This window comes from Cyprinus carpio, chromosome A8 (assembly GCF_018340385.1).
Source record: "Cyprinus carpio isolate SPL01 chromosome A8, ASM1834038v1, whole genome shotgun sequence".
Lineage (NCBI taxonomy): Eukaryota > Metazoa > Chordata > Actinopteri > Cypriniformes > Cyprinidae > Cyprinus > Cyprinus carpio.
This window is the reverse complement of record NC_056579.1, coordinates 436,727-451,462: the sequence shown is the minus strand read 5'-3', so window position 1 is coordinate 451,462 and position 14,736 is coordinate 436,727. Positions and strand designations below refer to the sequence as shown.

General features: G+C 39.0%; 1 protein-coding gene across 2 annotated transcripts; it reads left to right on the top strand.

Annotated features, from left to right (window-relative positions):
• The first annotated feature begins 1,784 nt into the window (after positions 1–1,784).
• On the top strand, positions 1,785–14,703 carry LOC122145878 (transmembrane protein 198-like). Of its 2 annotated transcripts, none has more exons than XM_042761467.1 (5): positions 1,785–2,076; positions 3,127–3,279; positions 4,786–5,334; positions 11,483–11,616; positions 11,716–14,703. In XM_042761467.1, exons 2-5 carry the CDS (start codon positions 3,144–3,146, stop codon positions 11,866–11,868), a joined length of 972 nt encoding a protein of 323 aa, XP_042617401.1. In that variant the 5' UTR covers positions 1,785–2,076; positions 3,127–3,143; the 3' UTR covers positions 11,869–14,703. The 2 variants fall into 2 exon arrangements, with proteins under 2 accessions (XP_042617401.1, XP_042617400.1); XM_042761466.1 differs by having other exon boundaries at positions 3,061–3,279.
• The last annotated feature ends 33 nt before the right edge of the window (positions 14,704–14,736 follow it).

The following is a 14,736-nucleotide window of genomic DNA, read 5'->3' as shown; positions in this document are numbered from 1 at the left end:
TATTTTGTTTGTTAATAGATGGTTATCGTGGTTAATAAAGACTACATGAGTTTTAAAATCCTAAGCGATTATGAAATCTGGTTGCAGCACAAATAAGGAGGATCTTCGCAGATTTTCTTTCCTCAAATATTAACATGCACACACTACAAGATATTAAGATTATGATGCCAGAGGAAGCGCCTCACGTGTAATAATTGACATAAAACAATTATCATCATCATAAGAGACAAATGGACAGATTCTCTCAGTGATAACTGCACCGCCGTCTGTATAGCACACTTTTAAGAACTAAAAGAGAGTTTCATGACCGTTTCACTTTAAAGCTGCAGTCGGTAACTTTTGGGGCTCGCGTCTGGCGGAAGAACATTGTAGCCGGAGCTACTTCTCTCCCGGCTCTTCTGGTCCAATCAGCGCAGGGCTGTGCCACAGTGTTGTTTTGTGTTGTGTTTGTAATGTAAAAAAAATATATATATATTGTGAGAGTGTATATTGTGTATATTTTTTAAAAAGTGTTTTTTTGTTATCCTGAATCACTACGGTACACCTATAATAAGTGTTTATATTGGACTATTTTAGTCTGGTTGGGGTCGGTAACGCTGCAGAGTAGCACAGTACCTGCGTGACTCGCCATAGATGTAAACAGAGAGAAGTAGCTCCGGCTACAATGTTCTTCCGCCAGACGCGAGCCCCAAAAGTAACGGCCTCAAGCTGGATAACAAAACACATTTGAAAAAAAGCGCGACTCCGTAACCAGGGCAACGGTGACGTTGACGTCCAATCTCACGCCGAACCTGCTGATTCTGATGGGAATTCCGGTTCTTTTTAGGGATCCGGATCATTTGGCTCAGCTCAGCAAAAAGAACCGGCTCTTTATTTAGTACCTCTTCTGGCTTATAACAATTTATCCAAATCCGTCAATGTTTTGACCTATGTCTGGTATGTGTGCACAAATATAATTAAATCATTCAAAGTAATTTAACTACGCCATTAAAAAAATGGCATCTAATATTTAGTTTTGTTAAATTACACTATAATTCAGATTGTCACAATTCAAATCGTTTTGTCATTGCCTATTTCTGGCTCCAAGACTTTTTTCGAAATATCAAATTTTTTTTATCATTTTTGGTATAAAAACCCATAACCTAATTTATGTAAAAACATAAATCACTATTACATTACCCAGATTGCACAGGTACATATTTAAGATGTCTGATAAAGAATGCTTGATATGGGAATCATCTGCTGTGTAAAAACATCTGATAAACGTCTTAGAAAGATTTACATACATTCTAAAACAACCATCTTCAGTTTTATAAACATCTAATTTACGTCTGACAGCAAACGTTTAGAGACATAGTGCAGATGAGCAAACAAAAAATACATCTTGCAGAAGTAAATGCAGACATTAAATGTGATGTATCAGGTGCTGAAACCATCCAAAACACTAACTACTATAAACAAATCATACTCAGAATGTAGCATTATTTGTGCCATATAAGTATAACAGATAAAAACTAAATCACAGTGTGTATCGTTGTCTATTAACCCTGTCACATTGTGCACGTGTTTAATCTGTTGATGTGTTTGAGCACGCGAGAATCATCCTGTTCACATCAGAACAACATAAGCGTGCATAACAAGCAATGTGGCAAAAAAAAAAAAAATCATCCTATTATTTTCTCTGGTATTGAGAAAGTAAAAAAAAAAAAAAAAAAGTCAAAACGGCTCTAAGACGGGTGCCGACTCATATCGTTCACTTCAAGGAGTCGACTCATCGAGCCGACTCGTTCGTGAACGACACATCACTAGAAAAGCTCCTCTGCGATCTCTTCTGACGCTGACTTGGTTTTATTCGTTGTAAAGTTATTCTGACCTAGTTTATATTTTGAACAACTGGTGTCGAAGTGTTCGTGCTCGTTAACGCGCCCTAATCCGCTGAAGACTGGCTGTGTCTGAGAGGAGAAAGTGTTCATGTTTGAGCCAAAAACCCGTGCATCACCGAAGCGAGAAAAGAAACCGATTATGTGTTCATTTCGCTCATGTGAATATTGACGCGCGTGGATGCGATCTGCTTTGGTAAGTGTTTTCAGTATTGTTTTTAATCTTCATTTAAAATGTGTCGATCCTGAAAACTATTTCTACATCTGACAAGCGTTTAGGTAAGTTAGGTTAAACGCTCTGAAGTTACAGAATTGTGATCGAAACTCTTGAAAAACCATTATAAAATGTGCTTTTAATTCTGTAGTAGGCTACATAAAGAAATGCCATGAAAACAAATGAACTGTAATCTGTGATTAAAACCACTTAAGTCCAGTTTGCTCGTTAGTCATCATGACTTGAGCAGAAAAATGAGCAAGTGCACAAATCATCAAAGCACTGCTAATGTGGTGTGTATTTAGATAAAGCAATTAAAGTAACGTTACATGAAAGATGCAGTTATGAAATATATGGTCTGAGTTGTGACATTAGCAGGATCCCTCTGGCCACAGGTTTGATGTTTTCTACACAATTCGGTTCATGAGGATTTTTCAAAGTTGATGAAATTCTTTTAGAGAAATAAAGAGGGATTGAGGTTCATGTCATTAGTTTTAATCCTCATGTGTCCTCACGGTGAGAGAATCAGGAGTGAGTGCAGATGTGTGTGTGAACGTGATGTTACTGTAGATCCAGACTAAATGAGAACATGTTTGTACACACTGCACAGAAACAGATTCAGTACTCCTTAAAAAATGAATGAAAACAGTGAGATGCAAACTCAGAATATTACACAAATCTGCGATAATTAAATATGTCGATAATTGAATTTATCAACACATTCAGCCTCAGGCTTATTCGTTTCACTTTTGGAGTTTTTTTATATTAAAAACAAACAAGCAAGCGCAGCTCAGATGAGAAAAAGTAACAAAACACATTATTCGTCATAAAAAGTAACTAAGCAATGCAATTAGTAACTTTTTTACTATTAAAAGTAACTTTCCTGAACACTGTTTAGGATCTTTACCTGTGTGGGTGTGGCTTGTTTCTAGGGCTGACTCGGAAGCTCTCTTCTGTTTTTTCCAGGCACTTTTGAACACATTTGGACAGATGTAAGGATTTGAAACACACCCGTTCTCTCTTGGCCTGCAGCTGTGAGTGAGAGCAGCATGACGAACGAGTCTCTCTCCGCGACGGAGACCGCAAGAGCCGCCTGCGCTCTGGAGATCAGGAGAGAATATGAGCTGGTGCCGGCCGTTACCTGCTCGCTCTGCTTCGCTCTGGGGCTCATTTACTGTTTCTGCGGTGAGTCTGAAACAAACATGGGATGAGCTCCGTCAGCAGCATGTGTGAGCTTCTGAGCACTACCACTGATAATCATTTCAACCAGAAGTGAACCGTAGAGTGCATGCCCACAAAAAACCAACACGAGGGCTGAAATGATTTGTCCAGCGTTGACTTCTAAGCGAAGTCTATGAAATTAAATATAGTGATTATATCAGTGTTATACAAATGTGCATAAAGGGTTAAGGCTTACACAAGTATTTAACCGCTTTATGCTTTCTAGGGTTGCAACATGGACTTACGCTGCCTTCTGCTTCAGCTGTTCTGTGGCTCATACAAAAGCATGTTTCAGCTGGTATGATAGTTATCTGAATAACAGTTACACAAGGAAACTGAGAACAATAAGGCAGTGTGTAAATGTAGTGCTATTTAAAACATCTGTGTAAAAACAGATGGACCTTCACCTGAACGCTGTTGGACTGAACAAACACATTTCGGGACCAGCCTCCAATCTGTGCTTGGTCCTCTAAGTTTAGCTCTATTGTTAGTCAGGAAGGACGTCCAAAAATATCCGAGTGTACTCGGTCCAGACTGTGGTACCTGCTGCGGTCGAATAAAAGCACTTCCTGTTTTCTGCTGAGTGACTACAGCGAAACAGATCGCCATGTTGTTATGGATGGGTAGAATATACGATAACGGTTTCTGCGTAAAGTCTTACATCAGAGCAGAAAGTCTCACATTCATAAAGTCATGACATTAAATGTTGCATGTACTTCAAAAAAAAGAATCTCTTCATCAGTATTTGTGTCTTGTTTTCCAGATGTCTAAACATCCTTAAATCAAGATACATGTACTGGAGACGCAAAATGAAGATGTGAAGACTTGTCTTCTAAGAAACTGAACAAAACTGAGTTGTTTAAAATAAAGACAAATATCTGTCAGTGGACAATGAAGACTTTTATGCTTTGAATTAAGGAAATTTTTCTGAGCCCATGTTGATCAATTTCTCATAAAACAAGACTTCTCATCTTAAGTCATCTGCTTCTCCAGTGAACGCATCTCCAGACATTAGCACTGGAAAACAAGACAGAAATACTGAGGAAATACGTTAATTTTTTGCAGTTTGATCAGAAGGAACAGTAAAAGTTATTTCCATATTCTAGTTAAGGCATTTTCTTTTTATTTATTTTTTGATGAAATTAATTAAAGTAATGGAGATCTGTTAGAAGTTGTATTTTCAAACTCTGAAGTGATGCTAATGTAGGACGTTTACATTTAGAGACTATATTGATGGATTAAATTTGGTCTTTAAATTTTCTTCATCTGCTCTTAAAAAGCCTTAAATTTACCTTCATAAAACCTGCAAAAACCCAGACTTAGCTGCATGCCAGATAATCAAAAACACACTGTGTTCTCTGTAATCAGGCTCATATTGGTCAACAGCAGTGACTGATGAGTGCAGGTAAATAAGGACGTGTAGTGAAGCGCTGATTGTGATGAATGTCACGTTCTCGCCCTGCTCTTCAGGTTACCGCTGTTTTAAGACGGTGCTGTTTCTGTCGGGCCTGGCGTTCGGCTCTGCTGTCGGACACCTGCTGTGTGTGCAGGAGCGGCTGCTGGACGGCCGGACGCAGGCGGGCGTCTCTCTGGGCGTGGGTCTGCTGGCGGCGCTGGTGGCGGTGCTGGTGCGTAGCGTCGGGCTCTTCCTCACCGGCCTTCAGCTGGGAGCGCTGCTCTCTGGCGCCGCCCTGCTGCTGCTGGGACAGTATTACCCTGTATTCAGCGCGGCGTGGGTTCCTGTCGGCGTGGTCATAGGAACCAGCGTTTTCTTTGCCGTCATCACTCTGTGCTGGAGGAAGGCCATGATGGTCGCAGCCACGGCGGTGGTGGGGGCCGCGGTGACCACGGCGTGTGTGGGTTACTGGGTGGAGATGCCCGTGTTGGTGCTGCGGGCGTTTGCGGGTGTGAAGAGACAACAGGGCTTGTGCTGGTACAGCTGGGCCGTGATTGGGATTTGGCCTGTACTAGCAGCACTGGGAATGCTGGTCCAATGGAGAATCACAGCGCATGCTGAAGGTATCAGCTCACATCACAAACAAACCACAGAAAACCCACGCAGGTCACATTTCACCCCAACATACATCTATATACAGACAGAGAGAGAAAATACAGCACATTTCAGCTTTCATTTGTACTGCCAGAAATATAGTTGTTCTTGTTTTGGCGTGAAATATGACCTGCATGTGTTCTTCACAGCTTTCCAGAACATATACACAAACTATAAGAAGAAAAACAAAGACAAATGCAGGGTTTCTGTGGGTCTTAAAAACTCTTAATTCACCCGTCCACAGATTAATCTCTTATAGTCTCATAAATCAGAGCAGAAAGTCCTAAATTCACAAAGTCCTGGCATTAAATGTTAAAGCAAAGATTCAAACTCCTCACCTTTTTGAGATCAAAATACGTGACCTACGAGATTCGTGTAGATCCGATGAGAAAATGTTTGGGGGGGGGGGGGGGGGGTCTTTTTACAGTTCCAGACAGTAGTATCAACTCAATCCTGTGCACGCTTTCAAACTCTCCTGTGTGTTTTTGTGCATGCTCTGGTTTCAAATCACAAAGCCAAAAGTTTCTATTCACAATATGTTTGGCAGTGTTGGGTTTTTTTGGATCTGATGAGAAGTTTATTTACAGCTTGTTTTTGCGTACGGGTGTTTACTGTAGGTTAGTCAGAGTCCGCTCTGATCTAATTTAGGGGTCCTTGAAATCCTTGAAAGTTTGTGAATCTGAAAAAAAATTTCAAGGCCCTGGAAAGTTTTTGAAAATAAACATACATAGATACAGGTCCTTGAGAATTTATTTTGTGCAAGTTTTCTGGAAAAAAAATTCCATAATATTCCCTCTGGTCCGCTAATGTGTTATTTCGCCAACACTTCGTAGCCTATTCCTATGCTTGCTTTATTTACATTAGTTACGTGCATTTACGCGTTACGTTAAGTGTTACTTTGTGTTGTACGTTGCCAGGACGTTCACACGCACATGGAACTATTACGATGGTACCTCAAAGTTGCACAGACACACCGTGAAATTAATGTTGAATTGCTTTGCTTGTTAAGATAATGTAAACCCATGAGGCAAGAAAAACTTAAAAGCATATTCATAGATTTTAAAACTTCTGGTTCTGTATGAAAGCTATACGGAATGCAGTTTGTACTGTATTATTCACAGGCATACGCCGTATGGCCATCTAGATCACACAAATAACAAATGAATCATTATTTTTGCACAAATCATTGTTAGAATTGCAAACGTAGCCTCTCAAGGAAGGCTTTAAGACCTTGCACAATCCTCTGCCGCCTGGACGCTCGCGCTAACGGCAATCCCCTTCACCATCTGTGTTTTGGTTTTGCCAGATCAGTTTGGGTGAATGCAAAGAACATGATTATCAATCATAAGCACAACATCCAGCTAGGCAAGAAAAATGCAATCTGCTTACCTGAGGAAAGACATCTTTCAGTATTGTAAGTTAATGTTGTTAAATGGTAACTTCTAGCATATTCCTAAACCTGGATCTCATTAATATTGAAGAACATATTAAAGCACCAAAAGCAGCCCACACACTCCAAGTTCTCTTTAATTGAAAAATATTCATTTTCATGAATTCATAGGCTATATGGTTAATAACATTTTAGTTAAAATTTCTTTATGTCATTGTTTAAAAAAAATGCTTCATATTCTCATTTTACACTGCAGGTCTTGATGCCCAAATCTGATTTTCTGACTATATCCGATTTTTTTGACGACCTGCTTACATCATCTTTTAAAAGTGACCCATATCCGATTTTTTGCATTTACACTATACACTGCTGAAACTACCAACGTAGACGTTCTGACCTGGAAAAGGAAGTAAAAACAGCACGAAATACATGGATGCAGATGCAAATAAAATAATACAGTGTTTTGCTTTCCACAATATTTTGAAAAGTCAACAAAAAAAATCAGCAAAACATTGGTCTCGTACGGCGGAGAAAAAACCCCTTAACCCGTGCCTCCCCATATCTCGTGAAATGTCTTCAAACACGGATTTATTTCTGCAACATCCCTGCATTTTTGCCTGCACTGTCTTTTCGCCCCCAAAGACTTAAAAGACATGAAACCTCCGCATTTCTCCACTGTGTGTATCCTTCGTCTTCCATCGCGCCTATAATAAGTCATGTGATCTCAGTTCCACCTGAGTTGACGTCACTTTTTTAAGACGTACGACTCGCATTTACTGGGGAATGTCCGATTTGTCTGCTTACATGGCACACGCAAATGCACATATCCGATTCATATCCGATTTTTTACCACATATGAATGAGGCCTGAATCCGATCTGAGAAATCGGAATCCATGCGGTTTTTTCCTGCTTACACGTTCACCGGTCATATCCGGTCTGTGCCACATGAGAGGAAAAAATCGGAATTGGGTCACTTGAACCATGCAGTGTAAATGGGGCTTTCATGAATTCATAGGCTATATGGTTAATAACATTTTAGTTAAAATTTCTTTATGTCATTGTTTTATATTTATGTTCTAAATTACTACACCACTTGTGCTGTTAGAATTCTATAGTGGTAAAATTTATTCAGGCCGATGCTTTGTGCATAACATGAGTGACATTTTTTGTATGACATTCAACTTTAGTTGTAGAATAATTGTACATAGGTTAAGTAAAACAAATGTGATTCTGAGAACCTTTTATACACATACTTAACTGTAGACATGGAATAACATACTCTATGTGGTACAGAACAAATATTTTGATCGTCCCTTTTTCTGTCCCCTATTTTCCTATAAAGAATTACAGTTGTCCCTTATTTTCATTTTCTGAAGTTGGCAACCCTAATGCAAAAGTTCATATCAGATCATTTTAGAATACAGTATAGGATGTACTGAATATTCTTCAGTTTTATGCAAAACAGAATACAACAAATAGAATATCAGATCGCTGTCATATGGCCAAAAATAAATGCAAAAAGATATATAAATATATTTTTTGCATAGTTGTGTTTGACACAAAAAACTTAATTTTAATGTACTTAATGTAATGTATCTTAAAGAGGTCATATGATGCAATTTCTCTTTGGAGTGTTACAAGCTGTTGGTGAATAGATAAGATCCCTAAAGTTGCAAAGACTAAAGTCTCAAACCCAAAGAGATGTTATTTATAAAAGTTGACTTGTCCACGCCCTCCTGAAATGCCTCGTTCTAACACACCCCCACATCTCTACGTCAGTATGTGGGAAGATTTGTATAACACCGCCCAAATGTTCACGCAAAGAAAGAAAGCGTAACTTCTCATTGTATTTTTGTTGCTGCCGCCGCCGCATGTCATATAGACGCTGTGTGTTTCACTGTGAAAGCGAAATTACTTTGTTTGGCCTTCCAAAAGAGGACGATATCTGTTTCGTTTCGAGAAAGATATCCGTTCATGCCTTGAGCTGATCCGTGCTGGTCACTGAGGAAATACATCAACTTTGCACTGTGGCTCGCCGGATCGGCTTTCACCGAGTCCAGCCCGGCGTCGTGACGTGGTTGCCGTGCCTTTCTCAAGTCTGCCGTGTGTGACACTGTGTTTTGTTGTGAAAGTGAAACTACTTTGTTTGTCCTTCCAAAAGAGACCACAACTAGAAATCAGTGATTGTTGTATTTCAACATTGTTCCAGAACAGTTTGACCCTAATATTCAGATGTGTGCAGCTCATTTTATGTTTCCTGGTAAAGTAGCCGACAATGCCATCTACACAAAAAAAGGCTGTTTCTATAAAGTGGGGCAGTTCCAACTTTGCAAGGACAGTCTGGCACTTCTCACTCACAGCCTGTAAGTACGTTTTTTTATATTTAAAGAATTTGCTACTGATGATTCAAACGTAAGTTTTGAGCAGTGTAGAGAAGCGCTTGTTTCTCGTTTCTCTGATCACAAATGCAGACATGGAACCTGGTTTTGTGTTTACTCAGTGCGATACGCAAACTGTAAAAAAAAAAGTCATTATAATCAGTAATTATGTCCCCACTGGATGCAACAAATTCCTCGTTTGTAATGGGTTTTATTGGTTTTGTCTCACGCGCCAGGAGACGCCATCACAGTATGGTAAGGGGCTTAACATTTCATCAGCCAATCACAATGCACTGGATAGCTGGCCAATCAGTGTATACCTCGCTTTCTCAGAACGATGAAATTTGTAAAAAGTGACACGTTTCAGAAGGTGGGGCATAGAGGATCAACATAATGTACATTATGTGGAAAATAATGTTTTTTGAACCTTAAACCGCATAACAAATTGCATTACGCCAAATACACAACATAATGTTCTTTTTAGCAACGTCATTTGACTCCTTTAAGGTAACACGATGTAACCTTGCTCTCACTTGAAATGTGTCTCCACATTAAGTCCTTGAATTTGAGGTTAACCAAGGTGTGGGAACCCTGTAATTTTTGTTTACGCAAGTTTATGTAGGTCTACACGCTCACAGATCTTCCTATTATAACAAGACAAAAAGAAAGCTTACATGATGTAAATAAGATATTCATTGTGTAGTTATAGATTATATCATGAGTTTCCGCATGAGTAAGCTCGGTCAGTTACGCTGTAATGGAAGCGCCCTTTGCTTGGTTTTTACTAGATTCACAGTTTGAAGAAAAGAGTAAGAGGACCAAACTGTCCACGTACACTGTTTCAGGAATGATAAACGCGAGTGTAAAAAATTACGTGAGTGAATCTGCTAAATTGATCCGTGATTGACGGTGATAAGATAACTGTAGCAGTGAGCGGAGCAAACTATCTGACAAGCCGATGTCAAAACAGAGCTGTGCTTTAAGTGATGCAGAGTACATTCAGAATCACAAAACTACAGCAACAAGTCTGTGTCGCCTTTAGACGCTTCTACAGGTGAAAATGACTTAAAGCTCTTTTTTTGATGTGTCCTTTTTATTCAATGTTTGAAAAATGTAGTTTTTAAATTAAAATAAATAAAAGCCAAAATATTTAATGCATTATTTAATTAATATACCATCAATAATTAACTTAATTTGTAGTTAACTAGTTGAAAGTGACGTGACATACAGTCATAGTTAAGTATTTAAATAATTTACCATACAAGGCTGTTGGTGTCTGGGTTTATTTATTTATTTATTTATTTTTAAATGACATGAGACTTTGTGACATCCTGCACTTACTATACTATACTTATTCATAGTCATTTTGTTATAAATCCAAAAGCAAGAGTGAAGAAAACTAGGCAAGGCAACTGAGCTAATGAGTGCTCCTCTGCTGCCATCTACTGGATATAATGATAACTTCATGTCATTTTCATCTTAAAGGGATACTCCATCCCAAAATGAAAATTTTGTCATTAATCAAATACCCCCATGTCGTTCCAAACCCGTAAAAGCTTTGTTTGTCTTCGGAACACAATTTAAGATATATTGGATGAAAACAGGGAGGCTTGAGACTGTCCCATAGACTGCCAAATAAATAACAGTGTCAAGGTCCAGGAAAGACATCGTCAGAATACTCCATCTGCCATCAGTGATTCAACCATAATTTTATGAAGCGACGAGAATACTTTTTGTACACGAAGAAAACAAAAATAACGACATATTCAACAATTCCTCTCTTTTGTGTCTCTCCACATCAGCCGCTCCACAAGGATACGTTTTTTTATGTGTATTTACGCTTTGGTTTGAAAGCAAAATGGATCTACGCTGATTTGGAGATACCGATACCGGTGTCGATGAACCAGTGGGAAAATTTCCTCACCGTCACAACCCTTCTTCTTACCTTTTAAAGTCAGTTTATTTCTCCAGTAAATGTATCTTGATTTAAGAATCTTTAGAAATTAGCACTGTAAAACAAGACAAAATTACTGAGGAAGAACATTATAGTGTGATCAGAAGGTACAGTGAAGGTTATTTCAATATTCTTCTTTGTGAGTAGAGATATCCAAGCCATGGAGATGTGTTAGAAGTTTATTTTCAAAACTCTGAATTGTTAAGGAAACATACTGGCTTGTTGTGTTCCATTCAATTTACTCCTTAAATTAAATTGGTCTTGAAAAGATCTTAAAATGCCTTGCATTTGCCTGCAGAAACCCTGCAAAAAAAAAAAAAAAAAAAAAAAAAGGCATAAGGTTGGATGAAGGGAAGACATTCTGGCACTCATTTGATTGTTGTGTGTGTGTCAGTGTGTGTGAAGGGTAAACAGAAGCAGCTGGATCTGACGAGGATCAGACAGACGCGTGACCGGAGACGCACGGAGGGAACGTACCGCCGCAGACCACCGGCCCTCCAGCGCTACACGGGAGACGTGCTGGCCCCGGTACAGCCCCGTTACACCTCTTCATTCCCATGTTCTTGAGTGCGTCTCATACAGTGTCTGCTTTACTCTCTGATCTCAAATCTGTCTGTCTTTCTCCAGAGTTATCTAGCGAGTCTGCGAGAGCGGCAGACACACACGGGCTCGTCGCTGTGGAGCTTGACCTCCGTTCATCACACCATGATCGACTTTGATTCTGAGACGGGATCGCTGGTGCCTCTCACAGCTTCAGCGTCCGCTCTTCTCAGACTGTAAAGCAATCGCACGTGATCTCGCAAAAGGTTGTGGGTTTGATTCCCAGGGAACACGTTAGGTAAAAAAAAAAAATGTTAGCCTGATTGCACTCTAGGTCGCTTTGGATAAAAGCATCTGCTAAATGCATAAATGTAAATCTCAGAGGAAGGATCTACTCAGCTGCATGGAAACCCACGCAAACATGCAGAAAACACACAGGAGCACACAGAAAGGCCTTGTGGGTTTGTCTGTGAGGCCACAGTCCTACACACTTATTTTACATATAGCTTCAGTCTTATTCACAAGACACTTTGATTATATTGTGATTTCAGGAGAAAGATTTATTAAAGCAGTGTAGCGCCAAATCCAAGTCTCACAGAATGTGGTTTACGGCTGTATGTGGACACGCTTCACTCATACAGGGCTTCTGCAGGTCTGAGAAAGGGTTCAAAAAGTCTTCATTTACTCTTCCACAAACTAAGGCTTGAAAAGGTCTTAAATCAGAGCAGAAAGCCTTAGATTCATAAAGTCGTGGCATCAAATGTTGCATGCTTTGCTAAAAATGAATCGCTTCCTCAGTATTTCTGTCTTGTTCTCCAGTTCAAATATCTAAACATCCTTAAATCAAGATACTTTTACTGGAGATGCAAAATAAAGATTTTGTTTTCTGAGAAATTGAACAAAACCAAGCGAGTTTGTTTAAAACAAGAACAAAAATCTGTCAGTGGTGAATGAAAACCTGTTTCAGGCTGAATTAAAGGTGTGTTCACACTTGTCATGTTTGGTTCCATTAAAACGAACCCTGGTGTGTTTGCTCTGTTAGTGCTGTTTGTCTGAGTAAGTGTGAATGCTGCCATCCGAACCAAACCAGCGGACCGAGACCGCTGAAAGATGGGTGTGCTTGAACTCTGGTGCGGTTCGGATGAACTCTGAACGCAACACGGAACAAATATTTCTGAACGAACCAAAATCAGGACATAATGACAAGATGCGACTCTATGCGACACAACAAGCAGTGAATACAAAACAAAATGAGCAGAGGGCAAACGTGGAGCAACGAGGAGGTAAAGTGCCCTGTGAGCTCTTCGTGAGTTTGCAAGTGATGAAAATAAAATAAGTACACGCAGCAATGAGCACTTAGTCCAGCAGACGGCATTAGCTGTGTTCAACTGAAAGCAGTGCTTCAGGTTCTGAACGCATCACTATGTCTTTACGTTTGGTATCTTTAGGCGCGCCATCTAAAATGCCAGTGTGAGCGTTCAGAGACCAAATGTATCGTTTTCTTTTTTGGTCCAAACCAAGAGAACCGAACTACAAGTGTGAATGCTTTGACCATATACTCACTTCATTTTGATCAGTTTCACAGAAAGCAAGACGGATGTCCTTTTGCATCTTGATTTAAAAGACCTTTGCACTGGAAAACAAGACACAAATACTGAAGAAGCACATCTTTTTTTTTTGCAGTGAGATCTGAAGGTACAGTACAAGTTATTTCCATATTCTAGTGTTTGTGAGTAGAGCTATTCAGTCCATAAGCTATTTTTTTTTCTTTTGCAAAAATGAATTATAAAGTGAAGGATATCTGTTAGAAGTTATATGTTCAAACTTTGAAGTGTTGTTAATAGAGACCTTACTAACCTTATGACTTCTGTTCAATTTATTCCTTAAATTTTCTTCACTTGATCTTTTAAAGTCATAAATTTATCTCCATAAAACCTGCAAAAACCCTGTTATATATCAAATTTCACAAATGAAAATAACATGCTGCATTTTGATTAGTGAGTATTTTATTGATTTGTCTGATTCATGTTTAGTGTGTGTTGAATTTCATCTTCTGTGATGAAGCTGCCGTGACGTCGTGCTGTTGGCTAATCTGCCATCATGTTCTGCTGCTGGTGGTCAGTAACTTTCATTGAGTCGGTTCCTCAGGTGGCTTTCAGTCCTGAGATCATCAGCTCGTTAGGAGAGGTCCATGTGTGTCTGATAAGAGAGACCCCAGGACTGAATCGAGAAGCTCTGGGTTAGTCAGAGACATCTGATTGACTTCAGGACGCTCTGTGGATGAAAGACACCAGATTAGCCTTGGATGAGTCTGAAAAGTAGTTTCACAGCCAAAAAAAAAAATTTGACACAATCCAGACATCCATGGAAAAAATAAAAGATTCTGGATTATTCATGAAAATGCATTGGCACATGTCTGAAGGTTGGATTTGATGAAGTACAGCATGAGTGTGTGTCAATGTGCTGAAACGTCATGATGTGCCCTACTGAGGGCACTAAAACAGGCTCATGTGTCACTCACTGCTGTACTGTCAGTGGTTTAGCATCATTGTATATTAAAGTGTCTTTGCTGTCATTTGAAATTATTATTTCTATAATGACAAATGTGTTTTTATTCAGTTCTCTGGATATACGACGGATGTTTTCCTCTCTTAAATTCACAGCTTATTTTCATTGTACAAAAATGAGTCCCACATAATAGAACTAATGTATTATTCTCTATTAGTGTTCATGAGGGTTTGGAACTGAACTATTTCTAGAAATGTGATATTAGATGCGTTTATCTCTGAAAATGATCTTATTTCCTTCGATTAATACATTTACTAGCCATCCATTGTAGTGTAAACACACTATAACCTACTACAGTGACTTTAGTTTCAATCCTTTTTATTAAAACTCATTTGAATAATTAAAAATGAATCAAGTGATTTAAAAGCCTGTGAGCGTCTAATACATCAGTAACTAGAGTCATGCAGAAGTAGCTATACATATACAGTATATATATATATATATATGTGCTCATGTACATCAGAGAGAAAAACATGACTAATAAACTGCTGACAATAACTTGTAATATGTCCAATATCTTAACTATAGATAATGATGGCC

Coding starts and splice junctions, on each gene's coding strand:
- LOC122145878 (XM_042761467.1), top strand. CDS start 3,144: ATGACGAACGAGTCTCTCTCCGCGACGGAGACCGCAAGAGCCGCCTGC. Junction 3,280..4,785: donor GCTCATTTACTGTTTCTGCG/GTGAGTCTGAAA, acceptor CCTGCTCTTCAG/GTTACCGCTGTTTTAAGACG. Junction 11,617..11,715: donor CGGGAGACGTGCTGGCCCCG/GTACAGCCCCGT, acceptor GTCTTTCTCCAG/AGTTATCTAGCGAGTCTGCG.